This window comes from Misgurnus anguillicaudatus, chromosome 25 (genome assembly GCF_027580225.2).
Source record: "Misgurnus anguillicaudatus chromosome 25, ASM2758022v2, whole genome shotgun sequence".
Classification (NCBI taxonomy): Eukaryota; Metazoa; Chordata; class Actinopteri; order Cypriniformes; family Cobitidae; genus Misgurnus; species Misgurnus anguillicaudatus.
This window is the reverse complement of record NC_073361.2, coordinates 18,380,031-18,397,573: the sequence shown is the minus strand read 5'-3', so window position 1 is coordinate 18,397,573 and position 17,543 is coordinate 18,380,031. Positions and strand designations below refer to the sequence as shown.

General features: G+C 37.3%; 1 protein-coding gene across 1 annotated transcript in view; it reads left to right on the top strand.

Annotated features, from left to right (window-relative positions):
* The window catches only part of cntnap2a (contactin associated protein 2a), a 459,495-nt gene that overhangs the window by 389,305 nt on the left and 52,647 nt on the right, over positions 1-17,543 (top strand). Inside the window, exon 16 of the mRNA XM_073864211.1 lies at positions 3,136-3,306. Within this exon, the coding sequence (XP_073720312.1) occupies positions 3,136-3,306 (171 nt within the window). The remainder of the gene's footprint in view (positions 1-3,135; positions 3,307-17,543) is intronic.

The following is a 17,543-nucleotide window of genomic DNA, read 5'->3' as shown; positions in this document are numbered from 1 at the left end:
AAAAAAAAAAACCTATCTTGATAAATTGCATCATCCGGATGAATGCGAATGTGGTTGGATGAGAAGTATAAACATACACCATTCCGACACTCTATTGGTTTGTACGCAATCCCCGCCCCCCAGCTGACTGCAGATGATCAAAAGTTTGTTCGATAGCGCTGCAAAGATAAACTTAAAAGAACCGCGAGAGCGATTAGAAAGCATGCGAAGCAGTTGGAGCAGTTTGCTCTCGCGATGCTTTGATATCATCCGCCATCCGTGTGAATGCGCCGTAACAGAACGCGGCATTCTGCCTTCAAATGGAAAAGGACGAAATAAAACTCGCGGATCACTTTCAGGTCAGTTCACATTCACAAGCCTGTGTAAATGTATAGCTGGCTGCTGACACCAACGCATCTGTGTGATTTAAATAGCATAACAATGTACCAATTTAAATCATGTAACTTCAGTTGTTCAACTTAAATGACATTGTGCTGCGTTGCGTTTTGAAGCATGGCAAAGATATCTATGCTAAAGACATCTGTTGTTTTGTAATAACTGCCCTAAATTTTATTTGCATTAACAAAACCTACTTAGCTATATGCTTGAGTGTTAAATCAATCAAACACATACCCATACATACCAACTTTTGCTTTTGTTAATAGACATCAGCTGTTTCCTTAAACCTGACTTTTAATTTACTTACAAGAAAGACAGTCTTCAAAATTACTTGGATTTACACTGACATGTAAGATCAGCTTTGTCACATTAGATTAAGCTGAAGTCCATTAGCTACACTGGTACAGATGCAGAAATATAGGCTTTAATATATAATTGCATATGTGTGTAATTGTAGATTGTATTGCTGTCAAAATACAATTATAAAAGATAACAATAGCATATTTCTCTCCTCACACATACTATAGTTTGTTGTTTTTTAACTAGAGAGGGCACCACTGTAAAAGTTTGGCCAGCAGCGGCCCTGCTCTGAATTTTGACTTTTTGCACCATTATAATATTTGAATATTTATATATAATGCTCAGTAGTACAGATATAAGGTTCTTTAATGCAGTGGTTATGAAACCATTTTTTTTTTTTTGATTCCTTCACAGCCCCCCCCCCAAAAAAAATGTATGGCATAAATCATTCTAAAACATAAATTTTGAGTTAAACAAAACATGTTAAATTATACAAATGTATTGATTTTGTTTAGTAGCCTTATTGTTCTGAGGTTTAATTACACAGAATTTATAATAAAGTAATGTATTTCATGAAATATTATAAAACTGGGGCCCCTGGCACCATCTCGCGGCCCCCAGTTTGAGAACCACTGCTTTAATGTACTTGTTTGCATTGTACTAAAATGCGTTCATTTTTAATGGGCATATACCGTATGCAGTTGAAACAGATATAGCCTAGTGCAGGGGTAGGCAACATGGAGTGCCGATGTCCTGCAGAGTTTAGCTCCAGGTCTAATCAAAAGCCCCTGAAAAAGTCACCTGAAACTACAGGTAGCCAAGGTTTTGTAAGGGTTGGAGCTAAAATTTGCAGGACATCGGCACTCCAGGACTGACATTGCATACCCCTGGCCCTAGTGCATCCCACATTTTTTAACATTAACATTTTAATATAACACTATAGTTATTATGGCCTTTAGAAACATGTTTTAGAGGAGATAGGGTAGTTCACAAAAGGCCCCTGTGGTGAGGCCTAGGCTTTTTTCCGTAATGACATTTTTTTCGTTACATTACTTTTACTTTTATACTTTAAGTAGTTTTGAAACCAGTACTTTTTCACTTTTACTTGAGTAAAAAGCTTGAGTTGATACTTCAACTTCTACAAAAGTCTTTTTAAACTCTAGTATCTATACTTTTACTTGAGTAATGAATATGAGTACTTTTGACACCACTGCTTTAGGTACAGAAACACCTGATGATTCTTATATTATTTATTTCAGGAATCGCTTTTTATAATTTGAAAGTAAACATCGACCATAATATTAAATCGTAAGAAAGACAGTCGTGTCAGGCATAAATAGATTGGGTGCAGATATTTTCCGTGTCATCACCAAAATTTAAAGAAACTCTTACCTGTTTTGTAGTTTAACTTTTGACCAGATAACCAGCCTGTTTTAAATACATTTTAAAACTTATATCCGTCAAAAAACATCATTTTTTTATGTTTAGTTTGATGAACTCCTAAATATGAGACGCAGAGCACCTAGCCCGTTCGGCTAAATTGCATGCGCCAGCATGACCAGCACGCAACAGCGCAAAATCGATACAACGAAAAGCAATCCAAAAGTTACAGACTTAAATGAGATCAGAATTTATGTTTATAATAATTGTTTTTATAAAATAAGGTCAGAAGTAACAAGGTGCAGAACAAAAATGCAAAATGCCTAAAGTGCACAAAACACAAGCCAAATAGTTAAATCAGATAACCCAGAGTTATTTATAAATAAAATAAAATAAAATAAAGAAATTATTAAAAGAACGAAAGTATAGCCAGAATTGCCAGCTCTGTCTTTTAAATGTAGAAACAAAGAGGCAATGGTTTATTAACATAGAAACCTCTTATGGATGTGTAGTCCGGTCACAGGGGTTGTTGGATTTATTAAAGCAATTTAAAAATATTTATTGAAAGCTGCTACTTCACATATTATTTGCATACCATTATCATAATATGCTGTATATTAATATATTGGGAGAAAGCTGTTATATGTGAAATCAGATAGTGTGCACCCATCATATACAACCAAAACTGAATGATCCTCATTTCATAACACATCTGCGATGATTCAACTGTAAGATTGGTAGTGGAATCAGGCTTCTCCTATCGATGCATGATCGAATCTTCGACTATTTGGGGTCACCCCTACTAAAAATCCATATTTATTGAATGTAGTAGACTAATAATATTAAAAAATATATTAATTAGAAATATAATGACAGGCCACTTTTATAGTACAGTAAGACAAATTGCAAATCACAACTAACCGAATTAAAAACCACTTTTGCATACAGTTTGTTACAGTATAGATATTATATAGTCTTGCTTTACTTTTTCACAATTTTTACCAGTCAGACCACCAGAGGAACTCAGACTTCTGTAACAGAATTATTTAATCTTCTGTCTGGTCTCTTTTATTATAGGAAGCTACTGGAACGCAGCGTCCTTCAACACCCCATCCTCATATCTGCACTTCTCCACTTTTCAAGGAGAAACAAGTGCTGACATCTCCTTTTACTTCAAGACCTCTGCTCCCTATGGCGTCTTCCTGGAGAACTTAGGGAACACGGATTTCATTCGTCTGGAGTTGAAATGTAAGCGCCCATCATCTATTTTTATTGTATATCCATCTTCCTTTCATTTCCTTGACCCCCCACGTCTTTTTTCTTCGGCTGTTCTTGAATCTCAGGTTTCTGCACTTACTGCAGGCGAATGATAAGTTGTAAAAGAGGAAATGCTGAGATGGCACTTTAGTGCTCCCAGAATTACTTCTCAAATGCACTCATTGCCCGTGTCCTCTTTCCTTATCTCTTTTGCCGGTGGTCTCGTCCGTCTGACTATTGTGATTAGGTCTCTATTTGTAGCCTTGATTATAATACATTCACCTCAGATTTGCTTCTGATGTTTTTGTTGAATATAATTTAAGGCTCGAAGAAAAGAAAGACATAAAGGTTTAAAACAGGCTCTGTAAATTTCTAAAATCAGCCATTTTTTCTCAAACATGGCTAAATTATAGATCTGGCAGCATTTAAATGGGTGGATAAGTTATTCGTGCAAGAAAAGGAGGGGATTTATTTTATGCAGATTGCATTTGCGCCCCATGAGCCGAGCTGCGTGATTCCTTCACACTGTTTACTGCACAATAGGCAATCCCGAACTCAATAATACACCAGCGCACATAAATCCTGTGTTTCATGCAGCGTTTCACGTTTTCTGAAGTGGCTCATTGTTGCAGAATGATTTTTCGCTTTGTAATGTTTTACCCAAATGTCTGTGTAAATCTTTGAATGCTGTTGTTATGCGCATTGTCTCTCATTTCTAAATCAACCGAATTTCTCCTGGATAAAGGATAAACAAAGCACATATTCTGTAATAGTAATATAGCTAATGGCACAGATTTGATATTTCGAGGTTTCCCGAACAGGTCATAGTCCTAGACTTAAATCCATGTTTGGGCTCCCTTAATTTAAAAACACATTGAATGGACATCTTAAAGGGGACATATCATGAAAACGTGACTTTTTTCATGTTTAAGTGCTATAATTGGGTGTTTTTGGTAAACCATTCTCTGCAAGCATGTGAAAAAATTGTTCATTAAAATTCGGCTCCCCTTGTGATGTCAGAAGGGGATAATACCGCCTCTTAATCTTCACTATCCAACCACAGCACTGCCATTTAGTGCAGAGATCAACTCATTTGCATTTTGCACCCAAAACTGCACATTTTTGCTCACACCTACAAAGTGGCAATTTTAAAGGCGGGGTGCACGATCTCTGAAAGCCAATGTTGACATTTGAAATCACCTAAACAAACACGCCCCCTACCCCAATAGAATATGGACCTTCTTTTGATAGGCCGCCCCACACATCTATTTTAAATTATAAAAAGGTCCCCTTTAACATATATCAGTGCCATTGGTTTGTTTTAGGATGCACGCCAGTAATATTTTTTGTAAGCTCCTAATATAAATAAGTCCTAGTCCTGCATTAATCTAAATACTGTTTGGAAAAACTGCCCCATAATGTAATACTTTTACGTTTATTTGATTTGAATTAAAATTCATTTGATTTCAAAATTCAATATATTTTTCAGTCTTTGACATGTCCTTACTCAGTTGGTATTAAAGATATCAAGGTTATATTTTTACAGAATGAAGAAAACTGTGAATCACCAAAAATGACTCTAGCCGGGTTTTCACAGGCAGGGTATCAAATCTATTGTTATTTACTCAGTTTTGAAGCCTAAATATATACAATGTAATATGATATGTGTTACTTTTATGGTTCTCTTATTATAATTTTCAACACTCAATCGATTTTATCCCAAATCCCCTTTCCTTACTTTTTCACTGTATGTAAGGTTTCATTTTTGAGTGAATATAGCCATATTTCAAAAATCCTCCTCTATAAAACATATTATCTAAAAGCAGAAAATTATACCCTCTCTGCTCTTCGCATGCACCGGCACTCCCCCTCACACCCAACCCTGAGCCAGGAATGTGTCCTTTAACCGGCTGTATCTCTCCAGGCAGCGGTGTATCTCTCAAGGGCTCTGAAGAAGCACATGGAGGAAAAGAAATCAGCTTACTGGCTCCATTTATCGAGACCGCACCTCCTGCAGTCACCCTGTCCTTAACTCGGGGGCACGAGAGCACAAACGTTCGGGTTAGCGTAAGGAAGTCACATCCACTACGCTTGGATTTACAAATATGCTCCCGAATCAGTGCAAACTCATTATTTTTACACCCTGCTGCTTTACCCTTGCTTTGCTCTGAGAGGAGAAGCGAATTTCGTTCTCCTCCCTTTCCTTTTTTTAAATAAAAATAGAAAAAGCTTTAGGTGAGAACAGCGACTCGCTTAGTGATTTCTCAGAGGCGGGTGACAGCAAGGCATCAATCACTCGATGCAGGAACGCTGGAAAGGATGGCCAACTGGGCATTATGCATACAGCACATGTAAAAGTCTACAGGCCCATTTGTGGAGAAGTCGGCACTTTCGGCTTTGAGTGTTTGTGCGCTAGCAGGGCATGGATGCATACAAAGTGGTCCTGAATGAGCCTGGCATGATGAAAATATGGGGAACAGGAAGCTATTAGTGCTTATTGCTGCTCACTTTGCCCCAGCAGTACCACCGTCTTCCAGAGAGCAGAAGGTTATTGGTATCCGTGAAGGAAGGGTCTTAACATGACAGATGTGCTCACTTTTCATATCCAGCTGTCTCACTGAGGGTTTCTGCTCCGCTACAGTTTCTGCTTGTGAGTGAGAGGCACACTGCTCATAGGTGGGGAAAAAATCTTGGTAATGTCTCAATTATTTTTCAGAGAGAAGGAGAGAGAGAGAGAGAGAGTTTTTTAAAAGGAGTTGTAACAGTGTAAACAATGTAACAGACTTTAAAAACGTAAATGTAGGTACTATAAGTAATAATAAAAATATTAGACTTATATAGCGCCTTTCATGGTACGCAAGGTCATTTTACGAATTGGGAGGGGGGGCTAGGGGACAAAGGAGTCAGTGCAAAGAAATGTTTTGAGGTGCTTTTTGAACATTAGCAGGGACGGGGCAGAGCGGATATGGAGTGGTAGACTGTTCCACAGTGTGGGAGCATTGACAGAGAAAGCCCTGTCCCCAAAAGTGGCCAGCAGGTGCTTGTCAGAGGACCACAGTGAACGTTACTGAGTGTAGGGGTGAAGTAGATCTGTGAGGTACTGTGGCAAGAGTCCATGGAGAGATTTGTAAGTTAGCAGAAGGATCTTGTAGGTGATTTGTGACTTAACTGGCAACCAATGGAGGATTTTGGATTGAGGATTGGAGTGATATGCTGCCATAGCTTTGTGTGGGTTAGAACCCTGGCAGCTGAGTTCAGGACATACTGAAGTCTGCTAACGGCCTTATAGGACAGTCCAGAGAAGACACCATTACAGTAGTCCAGACGGGAGGTGATGAAGGCATGCATGAGTGTCTCAGTTACTGAATCTGTAAGTGAAGGCCGGAGTCGTGAGATGTTTGTTTTGAGGTGGTAAAAGGCAGACTTAGTGACATTGTTGATGTGAGCCCAAAAAGAGAGAGTGGAGTCCAGGATAACACTCAGATTGCGCACCTCAGGAAATGGGGAAATGGAGCAGCCATCCACAACCAGGGCTAGGTCTCCAATTTTCCTGAGCAGTGGTGGAGGGGCCACCACCATGAACTCTGTCTAATTACTGTTGAGTAGGTTAGTAGTCATCCATGATTTGAGTTTCTCCAGGCAGTTGACAAGTTGTGTGGGTAGAAGTTGGGAACAGGAGTTTGTGCTGATATACAGTTGGGTGTCATCAGCGTAACAGTAGAAGTTGAGTCCATTATTACAGATAATATGACCTAGGGGTAACATGTAAATGGTGAACAGCAGTGGACCAAACACTGAGCCCTGAGGCACACCATGGTTGGAGGGTGCTGGATCAGAGTTGGAGCCATTTAGACTAATGAATTGTTTCCGGCCAGTGAGGTAGGACCGGGAACAGGACAGTGCTGTGCCACTGAGGATGATGAGATCAGAGTGACGACGAATGAGGATGGCATGGGAACTCAAATATATATATATTTTTTATACATATATATAAAACTCTTCTATGTTGTTCATCCATCCCCAGCCTTAATTCTTTTCCTACTTGTAAACATACTGTAGCTTTGTAGACTATAGGTGTGATCAAGTTTACACGGCCCTGCGCAGATGGAGTCGAGGGAGGAGTTGAAGATGGAGCCTTCAAGTCCACACCTGCTGCTTGCCGTAGTGACGCGTGCACCGTGTTTCCTTTTTTATTGCGAATAAAGTGAATTAGATTGTGAATTTGTTAAAAACAAACCTTTTAACTCTTTCTCCGCCATTTATTAGTGATCTCGTCAATTTCTCTGCCAATGATGCTTTCCGAGTTTTCTCTTAATTATGAGTAATCTTTAATTCAAAATTTTTTTTAAACATTTTCAACTCCGTGTATGTTTTGATAATCATTCTGAATCTAATCTCAAACAAAATTCCTTTACAAAAATGCAATTTTTTTCAGCTTTTTTCTCAAAATTTGGTATTTTTGAAGAAACCTACTCATATTTAAGAGGTTAAAAGGAGAACAAATGAAGATAGAATTAAAAAAAATTCCCGTTTTGTTTGTTTATAAGCAGAGGGTCTGTATTTGATATATTTGTGTGTTTTTATATTTCTAGAAGAACATTCTCATGGAAGGCATTTTGTGAAACTTTTGTGAAAATCACACAAAATCCTGGCGAGCAACTTTTTTAAGAAAGGCCTTCAGCGCCAGCTCAAGTCGGACAAAATTTTGAACTGGCAAGCACTGCTTCAATTCAGCCGCTGATCGATCTGCGTAACACCACATACATGAAGTCGAATACACCTTTCATTTTTATTCTGTTTATTAAACTTTTATCGTGTTTAAAGGATATAAACAAAGAAGGAGTCAAAACGATACCCCCCAACCACCCACCTTCACATTCACCCACCACAAACAAAAAAATAACAATATATGTTATGCTGAAAGAAACAAGTCTATGGAATATGCTTGTTGTCTCCTTAAGCAAAATGTTGAATGCTCTCTCATTTGTAAGGTGCTTTGGATAAAAGCGTCAGTGAAATGAAAAATCGCAAATGCTCTCATCAAAGTCATCCTGACCTACAATACTGTCCACATATTTAACAGCTCTGTACTTAGGTTTGCCAACTTCAGCAAAGGAAAATAAGAATCAAGTCTTGGTTCCTAAAATGAAAATAAGGCAGAGTAAAAGTGACACTCTGATTAATATTTTTAATGTACAAAATTGTGTTTTTCATTTCAGTTTCCGTAATTAAGTTTGTGAAATTATTTATTAAAATGAATATCAGATAAGGCGGAGTGCACAATGTTTGAAAAACGCATTGGAAAAAGGAGTCGGGCCGACTACCAAAGCACATTTGTAACCAATCAGCAGTAAGGGGCGTGTCTACAAACCGACATCCTTGCCGGGGTTGCATATGTGTGGGACGGGTCTATCAAAAGAAGGTCCAGATTCTATTGGGGTAGGGGCGTGTATGTTTAGGTGATTTTAAATGTCAACATTGGCTTTCAAATATTGTGCACTCCGCCTTTAACTATAGTGTACCATTTAATTCTACAAATGAAATATAACGTCTTATTAAAATCTTATTTTCATTTTTCAGTTGTTATAAACATGTAAAAACATTAGCATTGTGTTGTTTAAAAAACTAAATTGTTTTCTTTGGAGTATTCAAGATCTGAAAACTGAAAAATCTGAAAAATATTTAAAAATGTATGCGATATTTAACTGGAAGCCAGTGTAAAGATGCCAGAATTGGGCTTATGTGATCATACTTCTAAGATCGAGCAAGCACTCTTGCTGCTGCGTTTTAAAGCCCAGCTGAAGCTTGTTTACCTGATTTGCGTGACACCCCCCGAGTAGCAAGTTACAATAGTCTATTCTTGATGCCATAAAAGCGTGAATAAGCTTCTCTGCATCTGCAGCATATGGCGTATTTTTGAGATATTTCTAAGATGAAAGAATGCTGTGCCGCAGACGTTGGAGATATGACTATCGCAAGATAAATAGCTGTCGAACATCACACCCAGGTTCTTGACTGTAGAATATGGCACAACAGTGCAACCATTTATGGACAAGTTGTAAATGTAGCTGGCACAATACACGTTCCTTATAGGTTGAATACGGAACGCTGCTTTGATGTCTTAAATGCGTAAAGGTTTCAGAGTGAAACAGAGAGATCGACACAGTAAATACAAAAGTTCAAAGTTCACGTTTGTTGATAGCATCAGTGTCTGATTTAAGTCTCGATGTCTAAGCTTGTGGGCCGCACCAGTAGGTCATCATCTGACTGCTGGACCTGGCGTAAACACTCCAGAGCTTTTCTCGAAAGCTGGCTATTTACCTTCTGCATGAATCTTTCCTGAAAAGAAGAGTAATCAGCCCTGGCCACAGGCCTGGGTGTAAGATTAAGGATTGTATTCAGGCCAGTCGCGTATCTGTGTGTGTTTGTGTGTGGGCAGAGGTTCAGATTGTGAAATTGAAGCTCTCTGGCTTTTTTCTAGCCTTCTATTATGTCTCATCGATTTATGCCTTGACTCCTAATCCTACTTCCTTATTTTGGTCGGCCTGGTTTTCTTCAGTAACGACTCAAAACCGAGGCGTGAAATGAGTGCAGGGCATCACGTATGGGAAGTATGAGAGGAGCTGTCATTTCAGAAATGTAGATCGGCTGCCCTTTCTGGCTTGAATTAAAAGTTAGCGTTTTTATGTTTTATACAGTATTATGATTTTTTTCCCTTCACTGTTAATGTCTTGAGTGGGCATCTGCAAAGTTTTTGACCTTCACAGTAATTGAAAAGTTTTAAAATGACCATGTCTGTATCTCTGTATGTCAAACCTTTTCTTATCCTATGAATTCTCACTCCTAAGAGAAAAAAACTACGGATCTTTATCTACCCGGAACGCCCTCTTAAAGCATAATAAAAATGTCACCTCTGTAGTGCTGAATGCAAATGAGGTCTGAACACATGCCACACACTTTAGATTCGCTATTGGTCTTTACCAATGGTCCTATAAAAAACCATGCATGCTTATCTCTAACATCTCTCTTTCCCATTCTCTTTTCTGGTGCTCTTTGTTGGCATGATTATGTTTGTTGTTACCCCTCAGCTATGATTGAGTAATTGGTTTGTGCTGGGCGATATATGGAGTTTGTGTTATACTGTATATTGGTACTTTTCCCCTGCCTGATACAGGATGAGACAGTAGTCCCTTTCACACATACAGTCTTTACTGGTAAATTGCCGTTAACATGTCATGTGTGAACAGAACCTTTCCGGTAAATCAGTGCTCCCAATTTACCAGTAAGACAGGTTGTAAGATTACCAGTAATTTACCGGTAAGTGCTGTGTGTGAACGAAAATTATAGGATTACCGGCATTTAGAACGGACGACGTCAGACCATGCTGACAGCTTCGGGCCAATCATAGCGTTGTAATACAGATGACGCGTTTACCCCCGCAGTGTTTACTGACGTTTCCACACACATATGCTGCTTCAAAGTTGAGCACACCTGAAGTTTACGTCCACATTTCTTCACCAAAGTTGTTTAAAACAGCTTACCGCCGAATTGCCGACGTCCTTAGCACGCCCTCTGTGAAGCCTAACGTGCAAACAGTACTGTTGTTAAAACGCATTTTCGGTTTGACGTCGTCTCATTCAATGTTGTTTGGTCATGAGCAACTTCGCGACTGTTTACCCACAGACGTGAAAACAACAAAATACGGACCGTGGTTATGAATGGCGTGGATTGTTTACAAATACAACACTGAGCTCGCCGCATGCTACAGGTACTTCCGCTTTCTCAACGAATTTACCGGTATTTTGATACTGATGTGTGAATGATGTCTTACTGGTAAAATAACGGAACGCCACTGCATGTGTGAACAGCACATTTTTGTATTTACTGATAAATTTATTCTGGTAAATTCATGGTAATTTACCAGAATTACTGTGTGAAAGAGGCTAATATCTGTATGGTCTGATATGACCCTCCTTTTTTGCAATTGAAGATCTGCCAGAAATGTATAATGAGGTCAGACATAAGCTTTCCAACCAGATTTTTTATTGTAACAGAGCTTTAAAATGATTCTGGCATTGTTTGCTCACCATTGTGTTGATTCAAATCATTCAGCTCTTTTGTGTGGATAATAAAATGAGATTTTTTCATACAGTAAAAGTGAATGATGACCATGAGGTGTCAAACTCAGACAGAACTTCTTACCATAACAGTATTTTTTATTTTATTTTTGTGTTCACTGTTCGTTTAATATCTCTCTCTTTATCTCTAAAGCTTATTTATAAGCCTTCACCAATTCATGCTTTATACTTTCTGTAATGCAGATGAATTTTCCAGGCTTCAGTCAGATTCGCTCATACTGGATGTCTCTATGTGTCTAAAGTTTTTCCAAAGCAGACTGATGTTTAATTGCAGAAGTTTCTTTTAAGTTCAATTTCAAATTAATGATGTTTCTTGTCTTTGAAGGGGATATATTTTTCTAACAAAACATTGCATCAGTACTATTTCAATCAGACTAACAACAAACATGTTATTTTTATAACAAATTACCAAACCAATTAATATGCCTTTCTAAGATTCTTATGCACAAGTGCTTATTTTAAATCATGGGATCCCCCTTGCATTTTTAAACACTTAAAGGGACACTTCTCTTTAAAAAAAATTCCTATTTTTCTGCTCCCCTAGAGTTAAATATCAGATTTTTACCGTTTTGGAATCCATTCAGCCGATCTCTGGGTCTGGCAGTACCACTTTTAGCATAGCTTAGCATAATCAATTGAATCGGATTAGACCATTAGCATTGCACTCAAAAGTAACCAAAAAGTAACTTTCAATAGCAGGGGACTATTTTCGGGCGCTGCGTATTATCATTACCAAATGTTACGGCAGCAAGTCCTTGATTATAACACCAGAATGAGAGGATAGTTCTTAGCCATATCTGCCTAGAAAATTGCAACTTTTAATTTTCTGTCTGTCTGTACACGATGTAACTACAGAAGAGTCGTTTTAAATAGGAAAAATATTCAAACTTTTTGGTTATTTTTGAGCGCAATGCTAATGGTCTAATCAGATTCAATGGATTATGCTAAGCTATGCTAAAAGTGGTAGCGCCAGACCTGGAGATCAGCTGAATGGATTCCAAAACAGTAAAAATCAATTTTTTAACTTTATGGGAGCTGGAAAATGAGCATATTTTTAAAAAAGTGGAGTGTCCCTTTAAATCACATTTTTCGGGCATGGACGTGGACGTTAGACTCAGATCTTCCCAACAGTTTTGTTTTTTCAAAGCAATGCTCTTTTCTTCCAACCCAGTCTCACGGCAAGTCGTGTTATAGTAACGAAAATTTTGATTAATTTATTCATCAAAGAAACACTGAGGCTTTTTCTCCATCTAAGTCCACAGAGGACCTGAGCCATCTCCACATTCATCTAGCTGGAGTAAAGAAACAACACAGTCTCACGGGAAGTCGTGTTATAGTAACGAAAAATTTTGATTAATTTATTCGTGTTTGATGACACGAATTTCCGCAGTTTTTCGTGTCTCTGGAGACGAATGTCTTTTTCGTCCTTCCCAGCACGAATTTCTATCAATGGCTGTTCGTGTCTGTGGCACGACTTTCTTTATCGTGTCATTTTATATTTTGTTTTCTCATCGTTGTTTTCTATTTTTTGACCATTGTCGCTTGGGGTTTGGGTTAGAATCACTTTCTGCTACTTCCTAACCGAAACCCCAGCTCTAACCCCAACTCCAGGCGAAAATAGTTTTAAAAGTGGACGAAAAACATGTAGAAACCAATGCAAAAAATAACATCCTAACGCAAACACCGGATCTAACCCTAACCCCAAGCGACAATGATTTAAAAATAGGAAACAACGATGAGAAAACAAAATATAAAATGACACGATAAAGAAAGTCGTGCCACAGACACGAACAGCCATTGATAGAAACCCGCGCTGGGAAGGACGAAAAAGACACCCGCCCCCAGAGACACGAAAAACAGCGGAAACTCGCGTCATCAAACACGAACAAATCAATCAAAACTTTTCGCCACTATAACACGACTTCCCGTGAGACTGTGTTGTTTCTTCACTCCAGCTAGATGAATGTGGAGATGGCTCAGGTCCTCTGTGGACTTAGATGGAGAAAAAGCCTCAGTGTTTCTTTTATGCATCTTTAATGAACTGGAGGATCTAAGGGGGCCTGATGGAGAAATGGCAACGTGACTCTTCAGAGCACCTTAACGTTTGCATGAGAATCAAGAGCTTTCGAGTAATACATCGACAAAGATGTGTAAACCATTAGCCTTTTATGGGGTGCAGACACCTGAAATATCCTTTTGTTTCATATTAAAAAGCAAGCAAGAAACAGAAATACAAACTGCCTCACAGATCAGAATAGCACTGTCTCTGACATCTTTCTCTCCTTCTCCCTCTCTGATCCGTTTCAATATTTATTACTCACTCTTTTAGTCTCTGTGTAACATCAGCTTGAGATTGTTATCATAATCAGTTATTGTCTTTAAATTACTGATAAACTGATTATGAAAATGGATAGTTCCTGTCCTTGATGCTGATTTGTCAATAGGTGTAATTTATACAAAGACGCATACAATGACCTCTTGACAGAACTACTATTTTCATCACTGCACAGCACCTGCAGCTTATTGTTATGTATCTAGCAACCTACTCAGACTGTTAACATGTCAGGGAATGTATTTTCTAATGGATGGATGGCGTTTAATAACCTAAGAATATACCTAGAGGTATGTCTCCCTTTTGCTTTCATAACACAAATCACTGGAGCTTGCGTTGACTCCTCCAGTATTTGTTCTCTTTATGCATTTATACTTATTTTGGCAGATGCTTTTATCCAAAGCGACTTACAGTTGAGAGATTATTAAACATTTTACCAACAAGCTAACAAGCATTTTTCATGATTTTCATTTTTAATCAAGTTTAATGCCTTCCAGAAAATGTTCTTCTCAAAATGTATAAACATACAATATATCAACTAAAAAGAACAGACCCTCTGCTTTAAAAAAAGTTTAATTCTACCTTTAATAGTTCTCTTTTTATCACCTCTCAAATATGGGTAGGTTTCTTCAAAAACAATTCTTCAAATTGACTTTTTGGGAATTCCATTTGTGTGAAGGACTTTTGATAGAGATCAGATGCAGACCAATCCTCAAAACTTACACGGACATACAGCTGCTTGCCCTAGGGCGATACTTCGTGTTTCATAAGTTGCGGAAGGTGGATTTATGTGGCATTGCGGAAAGCTGGAAATACTTGTCATTGGCAGGTAAGCGTTTTTTTTTTTTTTTTAATTGACGAGTTAAAGGAAAACTATTTTTCAATATTTTACTCTGTTCTTACCTCAGTTTATACAAATTAATACATACCTATATTTTTTCAATGTGTGCACTTTTAATCTTTGCACAGCGCCTTGTGAATGTGTTAGCATTTAGCCTAGCCCCACTCATTCCCCAGGATCCAAACAGGGATGAACCCAGAAGCCACCAAACACTTCCATGTTTTCCCCATTTAAAGACTGTTACATGAGTAGTTACGCGAGTAAGTATGGTGGCATAAAGTTAAACTTTTGTTTGGAGCCATAGGAATGAATGGGGCTAGGCAAAATGCTAACACATTCAAGAAGCGCTGTACAAAGATTAAAAGTGCACACATTGAAAAAAGATAGATATGTATTAATTAATTTGAGGTAAAAATATTGTAAAATGGTGGTGTTTTCCTTTAACCTGATAATGGCGAGGAAAGAGAAAAATACAATTAAAGAGTTCCGATGCAAAACCCTCTAAGTGCGCCTTGCATGTTTTTTTTTTTTTTTTTTGTAAATGAGGCTTTTATCAGGCTCTTATATTTTGGTTCAGAAATTTCACATTAATTAAAAAATGGTTATTAGTCATTGAAATGCCTTATTTTCACAAATGTCACTTTGTCAGTTGTATTTAACAAATTTGACTGTCTTTCGCTGCAAAACCCTCAAAGTACACACAAAACTCTCCACTTCTAAAAAAGAGGAACTATATTTTATGGCGTAATAGCACTTTTGGGAGTACCTCGACTCGGCGCAGTAACACCCTCCCTCTCCCATTATGAGAGTGAGAAGGGGAGCGGACTTTTCAGGCGAGTCGAAGTACTCCCAAAAGTGCTATTACGCCACAAAACACAGTTCCTCCTCTAAATCCGCCAAGAAAAGCGCTACGTTTTATTTTGTACCACCAAACTTGCTCGTATAACTACTCGTCTTAAATAGGAAAAACGTTGATGTGTTTGGTCACTTCTAACTTTATCTCTAAATGGTACAATTGAATAAATGGGGCTAAGCTAAATGCTATCGAAGCGTCGCAGCGCGCTCCAGCACTTACATGCACGCACACAGATGATAGAGGGATGTATCAACAATTCTTAGTTAAGGTAATAACATATTTTAATATTGAAAATGAGTAGACTATTCCTTTAATTCTGTTGGATTCTGCCAACAAAGTGGTATTACTGAATGGCCTAAGTCTAGGATTAAGCTGAAGTATTATTGTCTATTTTTACTTAAACTCAGAGGTGGGTAGAGTACCCAAAATCTGTACTCAAGTAAAAGTACAAGTACTTATACAAATATTTACCCAAGTAAAAGTAAAAGTAACAATCTAATTATTTACTTGAGTAAGAGTAAAAAAGTATTAGATGAAAAAACTACTCAAGTAGTTAGTTACTCGTTACTTCCGATCTGATTGAAAAAAAGCGTAAAATCCCTGAATTTCAGACTACTTGGAGGGCTTTCACAAACCTCTCCTTAAAAGTCTCATTGTCCTGCTTATATACTACTTATAAACCTAGGTTAAAGTAAAGCAGTCTATCTCAGTCCTCCAACATCACATAACGTGTCATTAAAAAAAATCTTAAACACACACTGACTGTTTTCTGACAGTTAACTGTGTATTTATTTTCACGTTCACAACCAAATTTGGCTGCATCTGCCTTCAAACAAGCTTACAGTAAGCAAAAAAGAATGTGTGTGTCTGTTTGTTATCATGTTTTTATATGAATAGGTTATTTTCATTGCCATTAATGTTCAATTAATCAACATAAGGAGCTTAATAAAATGCTTATTTTATAATTTCAAATGGAACTAATCTGTTTTTGCAAATCAACTCTACATTTATTATAATATATAAAACATGTTTCTTTAAAAACCTACTTTATTCTTTTATTTTTATAAGTATATAGATTCTTTAGGAAGGAATTAAATAAAATACAATCCAGTTTTTATTCGTATGTATTTTCTACATTTAAGTAAGGTGTCCGGGTTATGTGTAGGGAAGATTAGAACAGGCGAAAAGTACCATTTTTCAGAAGTTTTTTAAATTTTTTAAGATAATGTTTCAGACAGAGATATATTTTTTCTGTGGTCAGTAACTATCAATACCAGGTGGAATTTTGAACAAATGTAAAATGACTAGTATAATTTCACTTTGAACATAAGTGGTGAACTGTTTTTTTTTAACACAACAAAACAATGTAGATTTTCGTGTTACACTTGTTTTTATTAAATATACATGACTCTGACCTCTTTAATATGTAACTGCAAACATATTTTGTAATTTATCTTTGTAAAAAATAATGAAATTATATTTTCATTTTAAATTTCAGTTTTATCAAATGTTTCAAAAGCAACCAACAGTACAAACTTAAATTCAACAGTTTGAACACTATGAAAATTAAATTAAATAAAATTAGAATAATATAAGTGGTACAAAAGTAAGTGTTACTTTCGTCCTGACAGGATCTCCTCACATTTAAACCCGATTTACTTTTATTTTGAAAAAGTCTTGAGAAGTCAAACTTCAGGATGTGTTAGAGCAGTAAATAACCTGAATATTGATGAAACGAGGAACACAACGCGTTATAAGAAAACAATGACCGCTTTTGGAATTTACTTATGGTTGAAAACACCTTTCTGGATCTACACCCGGAAAATGGTGAGTAAATAACGCGATATTTGTCAGCTCTGTCAAATGTTGCAATGATGCTGTCATAGTTTGGGATGCAAATGTTATCAGTCCTCTGAGAAAATCGCTTTGTTACTTTCGTCCAGCGTTACTTTTGCCCCGGTTTTCCCGTATTATTAATGCAAGACTTAATATTATGCTGTTCAATTCTAGTTTTATGAGGAAATGATATGGAAATGTGCAGATGTGAATGTGTGTTGTTTG